At 36.3% G+C, this 22,773-nt stretch overlaps 1 protein-coding gene and 1 long non-coding RNA gene across 2 annotated transcripts in view; one reads left to right on the top strand and one right to left on the bottom strand.

The window, feature by feature from the left end:
- Window positions 1-22,773, bottom strand: part of LOC107716070 (basement membrane-specific heparan sulfate proteoglycan core protein-like) — a 107,246-nt gene that overhangs the window by 68,953 nt on the left and 15,520 nt on the right. Inside the window, exons 2-3 of the mRNA XM_016522390.1 lie at window positions 4,372-4,486; window positions 3,745-3,813 (exon numbers count right to left, since the gene is read on the bottom strand). Coding sequence (XP_016377876.1) covers window positions 3,745-3,813; window positions 4,372-4,486 — 184 coding nt within the window. The remainder of the gene's footprint in view (window positions 1-3,744; window positions 3,814-4,371; window positions 4,487-22,773) is intronic.
- Window positions 9,174-10,462, top strand: LOC107716188 (uncharacterized). The gene is made up of 3 exons (XR_001637175.1): window positions 9,174-9,410; window positions 9,840-9,928; window positions 10,289-10,462. It is a non-coding gene; the product is annotated as an uncharacterized LOC107716188 (long non-coding RNA).

Below are 22,773 nucleotides of genomic sequence, written 5' to 3' on the forward strand. Positions count from 1 at the left end.
TAAAAAAAAAAAAAAAAAAAGTATTACAGCTTTGAACCAAGAACAGAGTAAGCAAATGATAATAAAAACTGTTCATTTTTGGTGAACTGTCCCTTTAAATCCACAGTGGGAACCAGAAGCAGTTAACCAAAATATTCTAGTGTCAAGATCTTTCATCTTCATTCACTTTAAAGGGGTCATATGATGTTGCTAAAAAGAACACTATTTTGTGTATTTGGTGTAATGAAATGCGTTTATGCGGTTTAAGGTTCAAAGTCTTTGCAACTTTACAGATCTTCTTTATGCACCAAGAGCTTGAAAATGCTCCAAAGAGAAAGGAAAAATTTAAATCGCATATGACCCCTTTAATTGCTTTTTGCTGCAATATAAATCTCTTGCTATGACTACACTAGAAGACCTACAAAGAAACAATACAATCAATAATTAAAGTATTTTGAAACAAGCTGGAATTCTTATTGATCTCTAAACAAGTGCATGTGTGAATACCAGCAAATTTGCACAAACTTTCTATGAAAGATAACATCCATCCGAGAAATTGCATTCACATAGTTGGTACAGAGCGGTAACGTGGTTGAGAGATAGTTTTTGTAATTGCTATGATTATGTATTGCTGTTCATTCCATCCCACGCGAAGTGGTGTTAATGAGGTATCCACAAATTCAAAGCTGTTCTGCATCAAAATCAAAGTGCCGAGTTGAAAGAAGCGACACTATTAGAACTGTCCTTTTATGTACTGAACTGCTACTGACAATTTCACACTACAAAGCCCTCAATGTGCTATCACATAGAGACAAAGCAAGCACTCTTTATTCCTTCAAAGATAAAACAAGCGCAAACACACTTAATTCTTTCTCTCTCTTAGTCTGTCTCCCTCTCTCGCTACTGTATCTTCCACTAAGTTCTTTTGATCACTTGAACAATGCATATTATTTATTTAGTTTAGCCACTGGAACCAAAGCTGTGAATTGTTTTATAAATCCCATAAAATGGATTATTACTTTCTTTATGGCCACTCCCAGGCCTTCTGCAGGAAACCCCTGAAGCACAATAAAAATGCTCGACTGTGATGAAATGTTTCCATTAGCAGTAAAATGAGCTCATTCACTGTAGGTTCAACTATTGCAATCATCATAACTTCTGAACTGAAACTATCTACATGTATTACAGATGTGACGGATTAGCCAACAATGACTTTCAAACACTATGTGCATCTTTGCGAGTGTCATATTGTAAGGACATTTGTTACTGCAAATGTGTCCAGTGAGAGAAATGAAGCAATGTTTCCTGTGGAGGAGGATACGATTTTCCAAGGCAACGCATATGTTGCTGCCATAACAATAAGTGGCAGTATCTGAGACTGAAAGCTGAAGGAAGAGGAAAGCTATTTAGGAAGTTCTATTCAGTAAACTAGAGGTTCTTAACTGGTTTTCCTCAGGACCCAGATTTTGCATTAAACAATAAGTGGTAGGCTAATGAAACCAATATTAAAATAAGAACTGATACTGTCAAAATATCAAAATAGCCTCAAAATATCTTCCTTGCACTGTAAAAAATTATTTAAATAAAACCGAGATAATTAGGGTACATTTTACAAGAAAATATTATTTCAGTTTTTAAATCAAAATTTCATGATTAATTAAATGTGTTACTTGCTGTTTCTTTATAATTGTTTGTGAAATGATTAGCCATTTCTGAGTGTGGACAACAATTTGTGTGTGTGTGTATATATAAATATTTATATATTTTTTTTCCCTACCTTGTATATATACTTTCTTATTAATTTATATAAATATGTGTTTTTTTTTATTGCTGTTCATAACCCTGTCAGAACAAAGTTGTGCCTGTTTTTTAAGTTGTGGCCCACCAGTGGAGAATTACTGGTCCACACATTGTCTTCATTTTCTCAATTCTTTTCGCTTTTCTCTTTCTGACAGAATGTATATGGCCTCCGGAGAAGGCTGGACCACAACAACATGGAAACCAAAATAACTGCAGCTGCCCCTCCACGTCTCCCAATCATGCTGTATACTATCATCTTTGCAGCCCTGACACAAAACATTACATCAACTGCACTACCAGGACAGCCAGGAATGGAAAGCCGGGTGGCCTTTTTAAAAGAAGATTTTAGGACATCTTTCATGCATCTTTCATCAGATGTTTTGACATCGGTTCACTTTTGCATAGCTCCAATCATGGACAAGTGGCACTCAATCTGTGTGCAAAGGACCATTTTACCTCAGTAATAAGATTTAGATAAATGATATCCATGCAAAATCTGTTTTTTTTTTTTAAATACAGTAGCAGGATATGAACTCTCATCAGTGACAGGGAAGGAAAGGTGGTCACACAGACCTCTGGAAAAAGAGCGCACAGGTTAGACATCCACAAATACTCCACTCCAGGAAGGATGTTCTTTCCCAAGTGCTGTCAGGCACGGATCTATAAATGGCTTTAGATAATAAACGTCCCCCTTTAAAAGGGGGATTACCACTGGCTGACTCAGTCTCAATCTATCCAGCCTTAAAACATTGCATTGCAGATATTTTTGTTAAAAGATGTTGATTTGTTATTCACGACTCTACCAAATCCACTGAGATCAGAAATATACTTAGATAAATGAAGACATCCTGTATTCAAACCAACCTCATGTGGTGTCTTTAAACCTCAAAGATCATCAGTGGGTCATCAGATCAGGTTTATGGTCCAGTTCAAAATTAGACGGACGATTCAAGTTTCTTCTGCTAACTTTGGGTCTACATTTAGCAAACTACGTGTTTGCTTTGAGAATTTAGAGTCTGTAGGTGAAAGTGAAAAAGTGAAAGTGACGTGACATGTGGCCAAGTATGGTGACCCATACTTGGGTGGTCACTTCATAACCTGGAGTCTCACAGAGGTGATGTTTAAGAGTTGACTCAATCATCTGTTTAAATCTGGCATAATTTAACGTTTATAATGGGTCGCTCCGGCCGGACAAGGCATCACAATATGGTAAGGGGCGTAACATTTCCTTCACACGCTTGAGGTATTCGGCCAATCACAATGCACTGGATAGCTGGCCAATCAGAGCACACCTTGCTTTTCAGACCGATGAGCTTTGTAAAAATCGACGCGTTTCAGAAAGGCGGGGCATAGAGGAGAAACAATAATGTCCAGTATGTGGAAAATAATGTGTTTTTTTTTTTTACCTTAAACCGCATAAACACATTTCATTACACCAAATACACAAAATAATGTTCTTTTTAGCAACATCATATGACCCCTTTAAATAAAACTCAAAGAGAAGATAAAAGTATTACGGACCTCCCCAGATCATGAAAGGCGAGAATTAAAACATATGATGTGAGTGAATCAATACATGACAGTGTTTGTATTGTCTGTTCCAGCTGCTATTTCTTATACTGACTTTCATGTGTGCTGCTATGTTTACACCTCTGCATCTCAGCTGATGAAAGGAGAAATGAGTATTGTTTGGATCTCTGGCAAAAATCTGAGGTCCTTGTTATGATAAAGCTGCGGTCTCATCGCTGTGAGTAAAGGCGGGTGAAAGGATGTGACTGAGACACTAATTCAGCAGATGCAACAACTCTATATAACGCCTCAGTAGATTATTAAAAGAGTTTCATGTTTTACAGCAAGATGTTTGCAGAATCTGTTGATGCATCTCTTTTATCACCCTGATATGAAATGTGTGACTACTGTCATGTTAATAATTCCTTTCTATTTCAAAAAAAAAAGGCTTCTCACTTGTTATGGGTATGCCTGGTTCAACCGTGCTCGGCTCGGGAGTGCTTCCATCCTCTTCTCCACTGATATCTAAAGGGAAAAAAGTGATGATAGTTTTTAGTTTTTAGTTAAAAAAAAAAGTTTGAGGATTTTGAAAATTAGTCTTGTATGCTCAGCAAGTCTGCAGTTTATTTGATTACAGAATTTATGAAATATTGTAAAAAAAATTATTACAATTTAAAAAAAAAATGGTTTGCTATACTTTATATTTTAATATTTGAAAGTCATTATTTTATTTATGTTAGTTATTATTTTATTAATGACAAAGTTGAATTTTCAGCAGCCATTCATTTAGTCTTCAGTGTCAGATGACGGCTCAGAAATTATTCTAATGTGCTGATATGCTGCTCAAGAAACATTTCATATTATTATCAATGTTGAAAACATTTGTGTTGCTTAAAATTTTTGTAAAAGCTGTGATTTTTTTTCAGGATTCTTTAATAAACAAAGTTCAAAAGAACAGCATTTCTTTTCATTCAGCAAAATTATAGAGGTCCTTACTGTCACTTTCAATTAGGCATAATGAATAACCACATCACTATTCCTTATTTATAGGTACTCAGCAGTGCAGCATTCAGATAGTCCCACCTCCTGAAGGATCATAGTACTCTTCATCATCCACATAACCTCCCGGCCGCTTGTTTTCCTCCTCTAAATCCTCTGGAAAGGGCACCTCATCCCACACTTTAGAGCTCTGAACCACCTGTAGTCAAAACAAATGAAACCACAATTTATAGGATTGAAATCAGCATCTCCAAACACTTCTTGAGTTATGAGAGACCTACAGAAGAGAGACAAAAACAACAGTCAATGCCTTCTAGCTCCGCTGAAGGAAGAAGAGATAAATATCATGCCTTTGTGATGTGCATGCACAAAAATGCATATCACACACATCATAGAGACATGAAATGCAAGTATAAAAGCTGTCCTTAAAAAGTATTTGGACACTACCGTCTCACTTCAAAATGTCTGAATGTCACAGAATTAAAGTATCAAACCAAGTGTCATAGGCAAATAAATAAAGCTAGAGCTTTTCTCAACAAAAAAACAACAACAACAATTTTTAAGTAGCTGGTGTCAGTGTCTGCAGGTGTAGCTAATCACATCAGCTATAAACGTATTCTACTAGTGTGACAACCAAATACATATACATACAGTATATGTTCGTGCATATGGGTGTGGTAGTTACCATGGTAAATTTCCAACATAAAACTGTTAGACAAACATCTAGGTAAACACCTGTAACACTCTATCCCATTTACACAGGGTTGGTAGTCAGGAAATACTTAATCACACCCATGAGAGGTCATAAAATCCCAGACATAACTGTAGTCTTTGATACAGCATACATGAAACCTCTTGTAAATATTATTATCTACTGCGTGTTATACTGCAAATGAGTAAATAAAGATTTATGAGGGAAAACAAACTTCTGATTTCCAAGGAACATTTAATATTGTTTGGCATTTTATAACACTAAATACATGACTTGTACCCCCTAAGATTCAACCAACAGTTTGTCAAATAGATATCTATAATTAGTAAAAATGCAATTAAAACTGCATGTATAGATTATTATTCAAAAGTTTGGGGTCAGTAAGATTTTTTTTTAAATTTAATAATGTAATATTTTGCTTTTTTAGGTTTTATATATTCAAATAAATACTGTTCTTTTGAACTTCATATTCATCAGAGAGTTCTGCAAAAAAAAAAAAAGTATCACAGTTTACACAGAAAATATTAAGCATAAGACAAGTTTAACATTTGATAATAAGAGATGTTTCTATAGCACAAAATCAGCATATTAAAATGATTTCTGAAGGATAATGTGACACTTAAGACTGGAGTAAAGATTGCTAAAAATTCAGCTTCGTCAACAAAATTAATAAATTACATGTATTTAAACAGGAAACAGTTATTTTTAATTGTTTTTTTCCCTGTAATTTTGATCAAATAAAGCCTAGGTATGCATCTGAGATTTTTTTTTTAATCTTACCGACCCCAAACATTTAAACGGTAGTGTCAAACTAATTTAATCAAAAATAAAATATGAATAAATGAACATATTAACAACACCTGTGGTATCACATGACATGACAAATCATACAACACAAAAAAAACAAAAAAACATGAAAGCAACTTTATACATGGATTCTTTGGAAGCATTTTGCATAGTTAGCAGAAACTTGAACTCATCCACACAACCAGCAGAGCCTTCTGCTTATTCACTTCTTCTTTGGTCAGCAACAAAAGCTTTGATGATGATTTTATACAATCATGTCTCTTCTGCAACCCGGTTCTCATCTTCACATTTATATACGTGTTTGGCAAGATGCCACATTTGGCATTGTTGGTCTTCATAGCCCGCCAGTTCCCATTTACCTGCATCTCCATCATGGCCGCAGTTCCCATTTAAATGGCTCCCGCAAATAAATAACTTGATCTCCCCCCAAATCCTTTCTCTCCTGACTGAACACTCTAAAACAACAATCCTGGAGCTTTTTCAAAATGAAATCGCTGACTGGCAAAATTTTTTCAATTGGATCTGCTCAGCGAACCTTTGGTGTGATCATCGCCTGCTTCCCTGTCCCTTGGGATGAAATCCTCCCGAAACGAGACACTCTGTCATTATTGTCATCCATAATTGTAATTCAGCATATTTTTGGAGAAGACTTGAAAAAGTGTATGTGTCAATTTCATTGTCTCCAGATATGACACACAACTTAGCTATAAGGGGAAAAAAATCACTACAGTATTAAATAATTAAATGTTGACTGTTTTAACTATTGACTATTATTACAGGGTATAAAAGTTAAAAGTATAGCTCACCCAAAAATTTAAGTTTTGTCATCATTTATTTACAATGTTCCATACACACAACTGCATTTCTTTTGCCTAACAAAAAAGAAGATGTTTTGAAAAATGTGCACACTGCTCTTTTCCATACATGACAGTGGATAGGCTCCAAAAGGACAAAAAGCACAATAAAAGCATAATACAGGTAGTCTTGCACTATATTCCAGTATTCTGAAGCCAGGTGATAGATTTATGTGACGAATAGAATGACATGCAAGTCATTTTTCATTCAAATATTACTAGACAGTCATGGTCACCATTCGCTTTCACTGCATGAAAATACAAACAGGTTTCAATGAAGGTGAGTAAATGATGACAGATGTTTCACTTTTGGGTTGATTAATATAAAACCAAGAAAACATCTAAACTTTCTTATATTCTCAGGTCATTCTCCAGCCTTAGAAGGCTTGAGTTCACCTATAGCCAAGGAAATAATAGCACAGACAAACACACAAATACTGCATTCCACTGTCAAAGGAACCCCACTGTTTACTTTCCAATTATGCCATTCACTCTGCCAAAAGTTTGTTCTGCAGGAACGGCAAATAAACAGACAAAGAGCAATATTAGATCCCATCGTTTTGCAAAAGAAGTTTGAACCTGGTGGAAAGCCTCAAGATTACACTAGGGTTTACCCAGCTGGTGTTTACAAGGCAAGAAGCCATATTCGCTGTATCTATGCCCGGGGACAATTGATAAGCAGAGAGAGCAGGGCTACACAAATGTAATGCAAAGGGAATGAGATGGCCTCAGCCAGCTTTCTTGGACTTCCACACTTCTAATGAGTGACTCACACTCAGCCTCCAAAGGGCAATAATGATGGCTAGAAAGGCCAGATGTGCACTGGTGAAGTGTATTGGAGGCTTATCCGCTCTCACACACACCCCTCTCTGGCATTTCCAACCCTCAATAAGGCCCACGTCTAATTTCCAAGGCCTTACGAGTACAGCGTGAGAAAAGGATTTTAGTATTTCGGGGGGTTTTTCAATTTGAGTGCAGCTGTGGCAGCAATAACTCAAAACTCAATATTTGCAACATGTTCCTCTTTCAAAGTGCTGTCAAAAAATAAACATTACTGCCATGTCACACTGAAGTTGATACAATTTAAAAAACGCCTCTTAAAAAAATGTTCATGTTAAACAAAAAGTATGAACGATGACAATACAACTCTCGACTACTGAATTGACTAGTCATTATCTAAAAGGCAATGGTAGCAAAATGGAATAAAATGCTTCAAGAGTGGCAATAAATTCCAGTACATGAAACCTGGACTCGCCACACTGTATTACATAAGGATTTCATGGACGTGAAGGGGATGACGGTTCTTATAAACACACAAATGGAATGTAAACTGTAGAGCGTTAGGTGAAAGCTTGAGATATGCACTTTATACCCTCATCTGAGCCAGAACACCAAAGCACAGCCTGATACAGGCAGATCAGAGGGCAAACTTCCTGACCTCCATAAAGCAACTCACTGTATACTGCAGGGCCAGAAGTGCTAGCGAATTTCCATTACCCTTCTCCTATCATATAATGCACTTCCTCTCTTGCTAATGTACTGCTTTTAGCCTTGTCCCTTTCTTGAGAATAACTGAAAGGTATAAGGGAATAGTTGACTGGTGCTCTGTTCCAAAACCTAGTCAGGAACCTAATCTTAATGATTTAAGATACCTTGTTTTAGCCAAATTATAAGGAAGCACTGGTCATCTCCATGCAATTAACTCAAAATTGCAGACAAGAAACTTCTATTCCACTTAAAAACAAAAAAAGTATCAAAAAACAGTTAGTGTAAATAAAAATGGACTTTTACCAAATAATTAAGTGTGCCATGAATTACTTCATCAGAGTATCATGCTTGTTAGCTTAGCAACATGCTAACATCAAACTCTTCACGCTCTTCGTGTGGGAGATGAAGCTTCTGCATATGTAGAATGTTCCAAATCAGTCACTTATGAGTTTCCATGATGGTTAGCAATGGTTACCCAAACAGGCAGCTCACAATGTTTTGGAACAGTGCTAGGGTGAACGATGAGGGAGTTGATGAATGATGAAGCAGTGAAATTCACTTTTTCCACACCTATTATCCACAGGGGCTATAAAAAACATCCATCTGACAGGCAAAGGATGACAACAGAGATAAGACAACAGGAAAGATTTATGTATGTGCAAGAAAAAAAAGATATCAAAATGCATCCCACCCAGCACCAGACGTCATTTGGACGTCGTTTTTTGGGCTAAATCAAGTCGGCCCGTCATGGACTTCTTTTAGCCCAAAAAGCGACGTTGAAAATTGGTCTATGTTTGGTCCGTCGGATTTGGTCCAAATTTAGCCCAAAAAGCGACGTTGAAAATTGGTCTTTGTTTGGTCCGTCGGATTTGGTCCAAATTTAGCAGAAGCACGTTTATTTCGGACCACATAGCCCTAATAAATAGATTAGACATTTGACATGAAGCACTGTTGAATATATTAAAATATATTTTGAAAAGATATTTGAAAAATACATAATATAAAGCTTAAAAATTGTTCCTCATGATACATGTGTACGAATATTCATGCGTTAAAAAAAATTCAATGTTATTTCTGCACCACGTTTACCATTTCTAAAGCTATTATTATATTATATGATATTATAAATTCTGCCTGACTTCTACGTGCTTTAATGGGTGCGCGCGCTGAACCGGAGCGGAGGAAGTCACCATGGAAACGGGGCGGCAGCTCAACTGTCAGCAGCAACTCCCGTCTCTCACTGTTTTTTTCACTAATTTCAGGTAAGTTTAGTCTCTAAAATTACACAAATACTACATACAAGCGTTCCTGACACTTTCTTTCATGTAAATGACACGCTTCCGTTGAATATTTACTTTATAGAAATGGTTTAGTGTCTTCGGAAAAAGTCCGTTAGCATCTCAACCGTAAGGCTAACTATAAGGTTAACTATAGACTTGAGCTCTTGTTTCTGAAAGTTTGGGCTTTTAATGTCATCTTATGTGTAGATGAGCGTTTTTTATATAAAGGTTTTGCTGGCAATTTGTCAATAGATGAATGGAAGTAAGCTAATTAAATTAACCTGTACAGTTAATCGGATACGGATACGTCACTTACATGGAGCGTGAAAATGGGCTGAAACTTACGTTAATTAAAAGAGGTTTTGATCTTTCATGGTAAACATATTGATACCACTTGTTCTGTGATTTCAGAAGCGAAAAAAAACAACAACTCTACGACACAGGAGAAGTTCCTGATTTTAACATTTCTGAAGGGAGCTGCTGACATATAGAAAACACAGGTGATCTGAGAAAGCTTATTAAATAACTTTATATGCATATTTCACAACATATTTCGCCTATATCACCATGCATCTGTAATTTTCTTTAGCAAAATTATATATGTGTGTGTGTGTGTGTTTGCTTGTTAGTTATTTTAAAAGGGCTTTGATGTCCAAACATAAGTAACACTGTAAGAGCATTACTAAATAAGTAAACCTAAAAATGTACATTCTGTTATTAAATCCTTTTTTGTATATTTTGTAAATTATTATTTTTCTTTTCTGAATTTCGCCTCTGCTATAGTTTATTTATAATAAACCTGGCAATGGCATTGTATAATAAATATTGTTGACTCTGTGACAGATTGTTTATGTTCCTAGATTCTTCCATGCTGATGGCCGTGCACTAGAGTTGGAGCGTATCTCCTGTCGAAGAACATATCTAGACATTATGAACCATATGACTAGTAAGTAATACCTCAAACATACACTACCTAAAGTTTAAGGGTCAGATTTGTCATGTGTTTGAAAGAAGTCTTTTATGCTCACCACTGCTGCATTTATTTGATTAAAATACAGTAAAACAGTAATATATTTTTAATAACTATTTTCTATTTCAGTATGTTTTAAAAAGTGATCAAAGCTGAATTTTCAGCATCATTATGCCTGTCTTCAGTGTCACATGATCCTTCAGAAATCATGCTTTGTGAAAACAAGAATAAATTACATTTTACAATATATTAACATAGAAAACAGTTATTTTAAATAATAATATTTCACAACATTACTGTTTTTATTTATGATCAAATAAATGCAGTTTTCTTGGTGAACATAAGAGACTTATTTCAAACTTAAATAACAAGGAATTCAAATATTAATCCATTTATTCTAATAAAATCCAAGAAGCTCTTAAAAATATTAACATAAATAGTCATTTTTTCCTCTGGTGATTTGTATTGTATACCCAGAATGCAATGCACAGTGATGCAGATTCCCATTCTCTATCTCCAAGCTACACACTCTTACACAGTGTCTACACTGGATGCGACAAAGTGACTGTTAAAAATCATTTGATGATTTTCTTTGTGTCAGTACATCATAAATAGAACGAGGCATCAGTTTACTGTCAGGGATTTGTTGTGTCGCGCCACATCCAGTGTAAACAGCATCACTGATTATAATAGGTTCTATTGTATTTCGTTGCGCCGTCCGTTGTAGACACGGTGCTAGAACTCTTATTAAATATCGTTACATATGATGTATGTATGATGCCATCCATAATTGATAATCCAGGATTGGGATGGTGGAAGGAGCAGAAGAACCAGAAGATCAGAGATCTACTGGTGCCCCCGAGGGAACAGATTTACCTAATGTGTTAGTTAAACCAAAAATTTTCATCACTCACCTTCATGTTGTTCCAAACCTGTAAGACTTTTGTTCATCTTTGAAACATAAATGTAGATCTTTTTAATGAAATCTGAGAAATTTCTGTCCCTCCATTTCACAGTTTATGCAACCACCACTTTCAAGCGTCAGAAAGGTAGTAAAGTTGCTGTTTTTTGCGTACACAAGGCATCTGTTAAAAATTTCTTCATTTGTGTTCTGCACAAAAGGGTCTTATGGGTTTGGAGCGACATGAGGGTAAGTAATTAATGACCAAATTTACATTTTTGGGTGAAATATGTTCTAATGTGGTTATAATTAGTCCTTGTTCTGTTTTATAAACATTTTCAATATTTTAAAGATATAAATGATGAAAAATGATGTTTATACAGAACAGATGGATTCATTTGATGAAAAGTTACAGTAAAGAATTGTTAAAAAAAACTTTCAAATAAATACTGCTGTTTTGCAAGTTCTATTATAAGAATACTGAAAAATATATTGGTTTCCACAAAAATATTGGGCAGCACAACTGAAAGGTTTCTTGAGCACCAAATCAGCATATTAGAATGATTTCTGAAGGATCATGTGACACTGAAGACTGGAGTAATGATGCTGAAAATACAGTTCACATTAATAAATTACATTTTGCAATGCATTCACATATAAAATAATTATTTTTGTAGTTATATTTCACAATATTACTGTTTTTATGGTATGTTTGAAAATGTAGGCTTAAGGTTTTTTTTTTACGTGAAAGATGTATTTAATGTGTCAATAAATGTTTTGGTACTCTTGTGAATTGTCTTATTTTGACAGTAATTAAACCTGAAAATACGTCTTTTCGCCTTTAACTTTTCAACCAAATTTAGACGTAATTTGGACGTCTTTTTATAGACGTCTTTTCACCTTTCACTTTTCAACCAAATTTTAACGTTGTTTAGACGTCTGGCATTTACGTCTTTTCGACGTCTTTTCAACGAGTTTTTGCTGGGTGGGATACAGGTAGGAACAGAGATTCCTCTGAGAGTTTAACCTCTCGGAGCAGGAGAATGCTTGGCGATGATAAGCTGCCAATTTTGACACTAAACCTCAGCTTGAGCACCTTAAGGATAAAGACCATGATGAGAGAGACCCTTCAACTACACAAAGCACTCTGGACAGGATTTGACACCAAACTTTCTCAGCAAACACATGCCTCATTCACTTTAACCATAGCATACTCAGTGGATGAGGCACATTCTTAAACAAGTTGTTACGGTCTTCCACATGGGCTTGGGGGAAGAAAAGGATGGACAAAGGCTGAAAAAGCATACTTCTGGCACTCTGGAACTCTTCCCTCTGGTCATGCACACGTTCCCACGTAGACCCAAAGCATGCATTTGGGATCGAGCGAGGACTCCCACAGGCATTCCAATGAGTACTGGGCAAGATTTGACATACATGCTTCCTAATGTGCTCAGCGCAGCTGTTTCTCATGCTGAAATCGAAGCTGTGAGCTGGGAGTTTCTCTCTGCCACTGTTTGAACAATCAGGTTTCTTTGCTATTCGTCTTTTCCACCCTCTCCACATCCCTTCTCAGTGAGACTCTTTCCTGCTTCACTTCACTATTGAGTGGGTCCATCACTATGAGCACATCTGAGCAGTCATCCAGCTCAGCATCACACCGATCTCCACAAACTGCAGGCTTGTTAGTCAGAACCAGGCTTTCTGAATAAGCAGCTGACCTGTGTGGGCTTGCATGGGCGAATCAGCATTTTGAATTAGGAATTAGGAACTGCTTTCACCTGGTATTAAAGTGTCAGGTGACCTGATCACAAGTGGTCAACATTACTTTTACACCTGGTAGTAAAGTTCTTGTTTTAGTGCAATGAATTATTGACAGGTAAGTAAGCGGTCCTGTCCAAGATTCATTGGGGCCGATTAGCACTTACACTACAAATGCAATGTGGTCATATGGGTTTTCAACTACCGGCATGTGTGGCTTGAGTGATTCCATTGCAAAATGCTTGAGACACTTTACAACAAATGTCCACTTGTCCACTTGGAATCAGATCAAGTGAAATGGACATTAGTAAAACAGGGTCTTGGCGATTGTGATTTGAGGAAGTTGCAATGTTAATTTTTTCAAGGAGCCTTCCTTGACTCCCCCTCCCCAACACTTTCACAATTCAAAAAGTTCATAAAGGCATTGTAAAAGAAATCCATTTTAATCAAGTGGTTTAATCCAAGTCTTCTGAAGAAACAATCATGTTAATGTGGCGGACACATTTAATTTAGGCTTTTATTCACATATTAGGTAGGACATTTGAGCTACTTTTTAAGCTTACATCTGCAATCTCTTTTTGTACTTTTTGATGCATGAAAGCATTTTGGTTGCATTGATTCAATAAAGGGACAGAAATCTCTCAAGTTTCATTAAAAATATCTTGATTTGTTTTTACAGGTTAGGAACAACATGAGGGTGAGTAAATAATGACAGAATTGTCATTTTTGGGTGAACTATACCTTTAACCATACACAAACACTGACATGAATAAACCACTCAATATTGTCCAACTTCCAAGTGGTCTACCATTCTTCTAGGTATGTGCTTTGACTTTTTGCCCCGCGAAACTCTGAATTTATGACAGATATCACATGCAACGTGCAAGTGAGTGCTAAGGCAGCTTCATCTGACTGTGTACAGTAGGAAAGTAGTGCGGTATTGAAGAGTACACATTGAGGTAACTTCATCCGCCATCTGGAAGTCTTACTCACACTGCTGGAATCCCGGGATTGAAGTATCAGGGTTTTGTGGTCAAGGATTAGAGTCAGGTTTATTCAGCACTTCCGTTAACAATAACTGTCTGACTCACCAAGTTAGCGATACCAATCTAAAAAGTCAATACCCACCGTTTGGAAAAGTCATTCCAAAGGAGTGTTTGTGTGTACATTGTCAAGTTACACATACCTCATTTCTTAAGCAAACCTCACTGGAAAGTGCCATGCAAGATGAGTTTGGTTAAACAACATTTGATTCACTGTTATGGAAAGTATGATTCTATGCAACGAAGGAAAACCTACTAGTCCTAAGAGACCATATGTTCTTTTTCAACATATAATTGTGTCCATTTTTTGACATAAACTGTAATGTATTTTAAGTGCAGAAATGGTGCTGTTCGGACAGCTGATGCTCAGGCCAGACTGAGCCAGTTGCTTGTACGACAGTCATGAAATAAGAGCCTACGTGCCTCTTCAAACTAGGTCTGAAACCAGAAGGCAGACCATATCCAACACTAATAATGGCAACATCATAGGAGGTGTCTGGGCTTGACAGCATGACTCAGATAGTTTGCTGACAACTTGACGCCATTCGACCAAAAATTAAGGGAGTGGGCGCAGTCAATTAAACATGAACTATTTGCCTTGACATTGTGCTCAAGTCAGTCTGATTGCATCCACTAACTCAGTTTTAATCAAGTGAACTGATACCATCTTAATTGTCCTAATGATGTGAGTGGGTGGGCCGAATGTGTGAGCACATTCCAGAGGAAGCAGCTTTCCCTACTTGTGGGGGCCCAGATGGCACCTACAGGAGAACTCTCCCCTCAATTATCACCCCAGCAGGGGAACCAATAGAGCTCTTGCGCTTCCAGACCACCTATGTACGAAACCCCAAGTTTTCAATATTGCCCCAGACCACACTGTCACCACACTCCAATTTACACCAAAACAACCCAGAGGAGCTACAGTCCCTCCACTGTTTTAGCCTGGAATGTTCTGTTATGACAGCACCCTGTTTTTATGGACCTTCACACAATTATGTCACAGAGGATAAAACACAGGCTGTGAAATATGGGTGAGAGGATTCCTACAATAGCTTGTGTTTTAAAAGGTTTCAGTAAAGGATTTCAGCTAGTAAACAATTCTATTATCATACAAGGATCAACAAGGATGCATAAATTGGTCAAAAGAGACAGTGAAGACATTTATAACTTTGCAGCTTCGCAGTCATAGGAAATTATATTTTAAAATAGAAAATTGTAATATTTCACATTATTACTTTATTTTTTATTTAAAAAATGCATGTGATTGGCTAGAGGAGGAGCTGTCAATCTAGAACTAGTGGACCTATGATGACACTTAAGCCCGCCCTGATTTACATGAAACTCTAACCGCAACATTTGGAAAAGCAAGCGCAGAACATGGAAACAAGAGCAAAGTGAAAAAAGTATCAGCATAAAATATTTTTTTTTTTAAATATGAGCAGAAAACGTCTGAGATCACAAAAAACAGAGAAATATAACCATGGAAAACATGATTTTGTGTACAAGTCGGATAATTTTTCATTAATATTTCAGTTTTGTGCAATATAATTTTGAATGTGTTTAAAGTTTTGATTCATGCTTATTTTTTTAAATGCATTATTACATTTTTGATTTACATGTATTATTTTTCGATCCATGATCATTGTTTGCTATTCTGAAAACTTTGCTTCATTTTTACATCATTCAACTGTAATGTATGTTAAGTGCAGAAATGGTGCAGGTTAAATTTTGTGCAATATGTTTTTACTTCCATTTTTATATTTTGGTTTCATGCTTATTAGTTTTTGATCCATGACTGCAAAACTTTTTGTCGGAAAATTGATCCCATACATACAGATGAAATAAAGTAAAACGCAGTCAACTTAATACTATAAAACTGGTTAACATAAGCCTACAGTAGGAATCTAACCTTCATGGCCTCTTTTTTTTTGACAACAAATAAACATAAACATGGCAGAGCAATTTAAGGGTCTAAAAATACAGCAGTGTTTCCGGTAATAAGAGCTTTATGGTGACCTGCACTTTGGAGACCAAGAGCAGCTCTAGTTCCCCCAGAGGACAGCTGAGTGTGGAGAGGTGCTGAGGCCAGTGGCAGCATGCACTGTTTGAAAACCTGTTTATTTATAACAGGAAGGGCCTCTGTACTGCAGCTAGCTGTCATTTAAGAAGAACGTCCTTTCTTGTCTTGGTGACGCTGTCCTCTTTCCAAAGGAACCTTGGCAAAGTGACTGAACATACTTTGAAGAGTGACGCCACACGGCTCCAGAGAACTGAGACATAGGATAGACAATCAAACAGAATAATGTTTATCATAGCAGTGGACCTGTCAAGGATATGTCAAGATGAGAGCGAAAAGGTTTATGAACATTTGACAGCAAGACAATGACAGTAAGCCAGTTCTGGAGAATGTTGCACAGCGCTTTGGACAAATAAAGTTTAAAGTGGTAGAGTGCGCGACAAGTTGCACTATTTCCCAAAAACTCTCCCTGTCAGCTATTGGTCGGACAAACAGAAAGCTCCGCACCAACTCTCGATATTGGCTGAGCCAATATTCTTCTGTGCTTTGCAAAGTCATACAGTTTTGAAACAACATGAGTAAATGATGAAAGGATTTTCATTTTTGGGTGAAGTTTCCATTTAAATAGGATAGAAGAGAGTATTTAATAGAAAATTCACCTTTAAAATCACCTTATAATTAAAAACATAGTTTCAAGTTGTAAATGAGTGCTCCCAACATATGAATGCGTTTAAAAAACAGCAGAACAACTGAATACATATGTAGAATATGAACATCCAAGCCTTGCTCGCATTATGTAGGGCAAATGATCTGAAGCAAGTTGTGGCAAATTATTGACGACTCTCATGGAGCTCCGGTTTCCCACAAAGCGACAAACTTCCGCTCCTTATTCTCATGGCTGTCAGATCTAATCTGGCACCACCTGTTGTCTTGGCTATGCTGTGTTGTGCCAGGTCAAAGACAATTTAATAAGAGTTGCCTTATTAAATGCCGCACGCTGACATCACAAAATGTAGAAGTATAACACAGTCATTCGTTGTGGTTTTTAAAGGGATACTTCACCCAAAAATGAACATTATGTCATCGTTTACTCACTCTCATGTCATCCCAAACCTGTTTGCCTGACTTTCTTCTGTGGAACACAGAAAGAAGATATTCTGAAGTTGTTTCAACAACTGAAGTCAATGGAGTTCAGAACAATGCTGGCACTTTCCAAATATCTTCTATTGTGAGATAACCATGTCTGATACAGTATATTCAGAACACAATAATGAAAAAAAAAAATATCTGACCGAAACAAAACAACATTCTTCAGTGATTGCTTAGGATATCATGCCAGCCTGCCAAGAGAGGTTTAAAGCTGGATAACCTTTTGCAGTCTGTTCTCAAGTTCATAAGTCCCGGTTCTATTCAAGACAGCTACAGTGGGTACGGAAAGTATTCAGACCCCCTTAAATTTTTCACTCTTTGTGAATTGCAGCCATTTGCTAAAATCATTTAAGTTAATTTTTTTTCCTCATTAATGTACACACAGCACCCCATATTGACAGAAAAACACAGAATTGTTGACATTTTTGCAGATTTATTAAAAAAGAAAAACTGAAATATCACATGGTCCTAAGTATTCAGACCCTTTGCTCAGTATTTAGTAGAACCACCCTTTTGATCTAATACAGCCATGAATCTTTTTGGGAAAGATGCAACAAGTTATTCACACCTGGATTTGGGGATCCTCTCCCATTCCTCCTTGCAGATCCTCTCCAGTTCTGCCAGGTTGGATGGTAAACGTTGGTGGACAGCCACTTTTAGGTGGGGTCTGAATACTTTCCGTACCCACTGTATGTCATAATTAACTCGGATTTGGCCTCGTGGCTTTGTGAGGGCTTTGGAATGGTCAGCAAGGACAACAGTTCAGGCATTTGATCACATGGACTATGGACAATGCTGTTTAGAAACCTTATATGGTGACTCAGTTCTTAAGCTTGTCATTACAAGAAGGGGAATTAATAAACAGTGAGTGACTTTTGGCTCTGTAAATGTAGTCAACCTGTAGCAGTTTCTGTCTTTTTGAAAGGATATTTGGTAATGAAATCTAGATGATCCTCAACACACATTGAGGGGTCACTGAATATTTGTTTGTTCCAGATCAGCCAGGCTACTGAAAAATATCAACCAGCTGTTTTCTTTCACTCATAATTACATGAGTATGACAAATAAAGTGGCAACAGAAATCTGGTGTTCCTCAAAACAAACAGTAGATGCCGTCTTAAATAATGAACACTCCAATCCTCTCAGATATTAAAGGGGTCATATGATGCTTTTTTAAAGATCATTATTTTGTGTATTTGGTGTAACAGAATATGTTGACATGCTTTAATGTTCAAAAAACACATTATTTTTCAAATACTGTACATTATTGTAGGTCCTATTCGCACGGGATTAGTATTATCTGGGGACCTTGTGTAATTTAGAAATTACCCCCCCACATCTGGATTTCTTGTGGTGCATTCGCACGGGATAAGCGAAGCCTGTGATTTTACTCGAATTTACTGACTTGTCTCCCGGATACCCGGATGTCAAGTCTTTGAGAGTCCCGTTCTACGGTCCAGATGGATTTTTTTAAAAAGAAACTAATATAGTTTCGTGCGCTGTGTCATTTACATTTCACCAGGTTAAAATAATATCTCAAGCTTTATGCTTGATTTATTTGTAACACATTAACCTGAAAACCTTTTCAGCTTTCTCTTTCTGCAAAGGGCGTGGCAGAGTCTTAACTTTGATAAAGAATATCTCTTTGGTTTTGAGACTTTAGTCTTTGCAACTTCAGGGATCTTATCTATGCACAATCAGCTTGTAACACTCCAAAGAGAAAGGAAAACTTGAAATCGCATCATATGACCCCTTTAAATGAATAAATCAACCCAAAATAACATCTCTGTCATTATTTACCCACATGTTGTTTCAAACTTTTTTGCAAGACAAAAAATAAATTAAAATAAATAAAAAAATAACTTTCAAATGCAAATATAAAACAAATATGAAATACAATATAAAATATAAAACAAATAAAATTAAAATTAAAAAATAAAATAAAAAACAAATAAAAAAATATTAGGCTACATTAAAAACATTGACAGTTCATAGCTTGACAGGCTGTCAAGCTCCCCCAAAAAGATGAATAATATTATTCATATTTATATTTATATTATAAATAGTATTGTGGTGCTTTAAAAGTAAATACATAATTTACCATTAAGATTTATAAATAATGTTAATTTTATAATCAATTTTGGGTGAATTATCCCTCTAAGAATCATAATAATGTGAACTGACTATGATCAGCTGCCTTGAAAGAGTGTTGCAAGTTAATATCTCTTAAAAATCAGTGTGTGCTTTGAAATTTATGATTTTGAGATGCATTTACAACAAGCCTTAATAACACATTCAAGAGAATCAAAGAGGAAGTTCATCTGATCAAAGGGGACTCTTCGTGTTCTCACAGCAAGCTGCTGCAGGCTTCAAAGAACTGCTTTGGCCCAAACTTGGAATATACAGCCCCAGTGAGGTAGCCTGATTGAGTATGAATGAAATTTGCTCTGGCAGGTAACACACAGGGACCAGATGATGCTACAGCTCCACTGACCCCTTCACACCTGGACTTAAGGGTGTGTGTGGACGGACAGAGGTGACATTCCTCTGGGAGGTAAAAATACCACTCAAGCCAAGTAGCTGCAGGTGAAATTTCATCCTACTATCAAACCCCTTGTCAAAACGGCTGTGAGCAGGATGAAGGAGTACTGGGACAAGCCAACTATGAAGCTAATGCGCTTGTGCTTCATGCATAACACCTGTGGTTTTAAACAGCAAGTCATCCATTATCAGTTAACCGTTAATTAGGGTCACCACTCAAGATAGAAATGATTACTGATCCTCAACTTTCCAACGGATTTGAAGAAAATGCTTGTGATTAGAAAGCACGATGACAAAGGAAATTATTTACAATTTTGTAAATTCATGCATTCAATCTTATGCAAATAAATGCAGTGGAAAAAAAGTCGGCCATACAAAGGCTCCATTAAGGTCTTACAGTCAGTGTTTTTGACTATTTTTTGGCAATAATTGGTTTTAACTAGGGATGCTCCGATCCGCCTTTTTCACCTCCGATACCGATTCCGATACCTAGGGTTCAGTATTGGCCGATACCGATACCGGTACGATACCAGTGAAGTTTTTTTTTTTTTTCTTTTAAATAATTTTAAGATGACGCAGAGGAGACAAATTGTTGAATAAAATCGTTATTTTTGTTTTCTTTGCGTACAAAAAGTATTCTCATCGCTTCATAAAATTCAGATTGAAACACTGATGGCAGATGGACTATTCTGACAATGTCTTTCATACTTTTCTGGACCGTGACAGTGTAATTTACTTGGCAGTCAATGGGACAGTCACAAGCCTCCCGGTTTTCTTCCAACATATCTTAAATTGTGTTCCGAAGACGAACAAAGCTTTTACGGGTTTGGAACGACATGGGGGTAAGTGATTAATGACAAAATTTTCATTTTGGGGTGGAGTAACCCTTTAAGCTATCGTATGGCTTCAAAAGTAACACAGAATAATATGCATATATTATTATATTATATATTATATATATTACTATATTATAAACAACAACACGAAAACAAAATATGGCCAAATTTAATTCAATAATTAATTTTTTATAAAATACTACTGACAAAACTCATATTGTGCATCTTCAACTACATGTTTTCATTGAAACATCCAGTCAATAACTATAGTGATTTATTGTCACAGTTCGAGTTTGATTTACTAAACAGATCGACTCATTAGAGAATCAATCATTCAGGAATCAAACTTTGGTTCCGCTGCATGTTTTTGATTTGCTATGAAGAATCGACTTGAAGAATCAATTAATCAGTCAAGAAATCAGACTACATTGGTTGAACTGTGTTTATGATTCACTAAAAAGAATTGGTTCATAAGAGTCATATATATATAAAACATATTTCATATAATATTTAAAAATGCAGTCAAGAGAGAGAGAGAGAGAGAAAGAGAGAGAGAAAACGTATTTGGTCTACATGCTTCAATTTACACGCAGCAAAGTCATGAACATTTCTCACTGCACAATGATGGATATTGTATTTTTATGAGCGGACGCTTGTGGTTCAAGTGGAAGCCATGACTGCATATGTACTGAAAGCCTCTTTTGTTAGAACTCATGCCTAAAGCCTCAGCATGATTGAAGGTTCCTGACATCTCAGCTCAATACTGTACATTTAGCTCACAGCACTGCGCTGCAGTTGGGGTTATTTCTGGCCATACATCAGTAAACAAGTAAGAAAAGAGTGGCTTTTCGAATTGAACAATTAATCAGTCAAGAAATCAGACTACATTGGTTGAACTGTGTTTATGATTCACTAAAAAGAATTGGTTCATAAGAGTCATATATATATAAAACATATTTCATATAATATTTAAAAATGCAGTCAAGAGAGAGAGAGAGAAAGAGAGAGAGAAAACGTATTTGGTCTACATGCTTCAATTTACACGCAGCAAAGTCATGAACATTTCTCACTGCACAATGATGGATATTGTATTTTTATGAGCGGACGCTTGTGGTTCAAGTGGAAGCCATGACTGCATATGTACTGAAAGCCTCTTTTGTTAGAACTCATGCCTAAAGCCTCAGCATCATGATTGAAGGTTCCTGACATCTCAGCTCAATACTGTACATTTAGCTCACAGCACTGCGCTGCAGTTGGGGTTATTTCTGGCCATACATCAGTAAACAAGTAAGAAAAGAGTGGCTTTACTAACATTTCTGTGGTGAAGGTGTTCTGGGAACAGCCGTCATTGCTCAACGGTTCACACCACCGCATCAGCATAAACTCTGAGGGTGAGATTCAGGTAATCTACAAACAGGTCACTGTTTTAGCAACCCCATGGAAACCATCCTTACATATGCCATATAACATCTAGCTACATAACCTGCTTGTTTCCTTTCAAAGTTTGATAGAACATCAATTCAGTGTACAAGTTCCAAGTCCATTTATTTACTTTTTTGTAACGTCTGGATAATGTTAGTGATTAGTGGTTGGCGATATGGCAAAAATATCATATCACGATTTTTATCAGGAAAATAACGATTCACTATTTTAATCATGATTCTTTCTTATGTTGTTTATACTATTTTGCAAGTTGTCTGAGCAGTACAGCCAAACTAATTTCCCTATTTTAAAAACAAAGCCTTAAAAGGTAACAAAATATAAAATAAAAAAGAATGGCAGACATTGGGCCAAAGTGTGTGACGATAAAAATCTGTCATTATTTTAGCATTGTTATTAAAAAAATAATAACATTTTGTTGTTTTATTAACATTAAAGGGATAGTTCACCCAAAAATGAAAATTCTCTCAACATTTGCTCACTCTCAAGTTGTTTTAAACCTGAATGAGTTTCTTTCTTCTGTTGAGCAGAAGTTATTTTGAAGAATTCAAAGACCAGCAACTGTTAGTTTGTTTATATGTAGTTTATATGTGTGTTTTTGACAGTATAAGTGCAATCAGACATGAAAGATAACTTAGTCCAGTAATCAGGCACTGTTTGACAGGCTTTTTAGTGCGTGCGTTTCAGGTG

The sequence above is a fragment of the Sinocyclocheilus rhinocerous genome, unplaced genomic scaffold, assembly GCF_001515625.1.
Source record: "Sinocyclocheilus rhinocerous isolate Xijiao unplaced genomic scaffold, SAMN03320098_v1.1 scaffold148, whole genome shotgun sequence".
Classification (NCBI taxonomy): Eukaryota; Metazoa; Chordata; class Actinopteri; order Cypriniformes; family Cyprinidae; genus Sinocyclocheilus; species Sinocyclocheilus rhinocerous.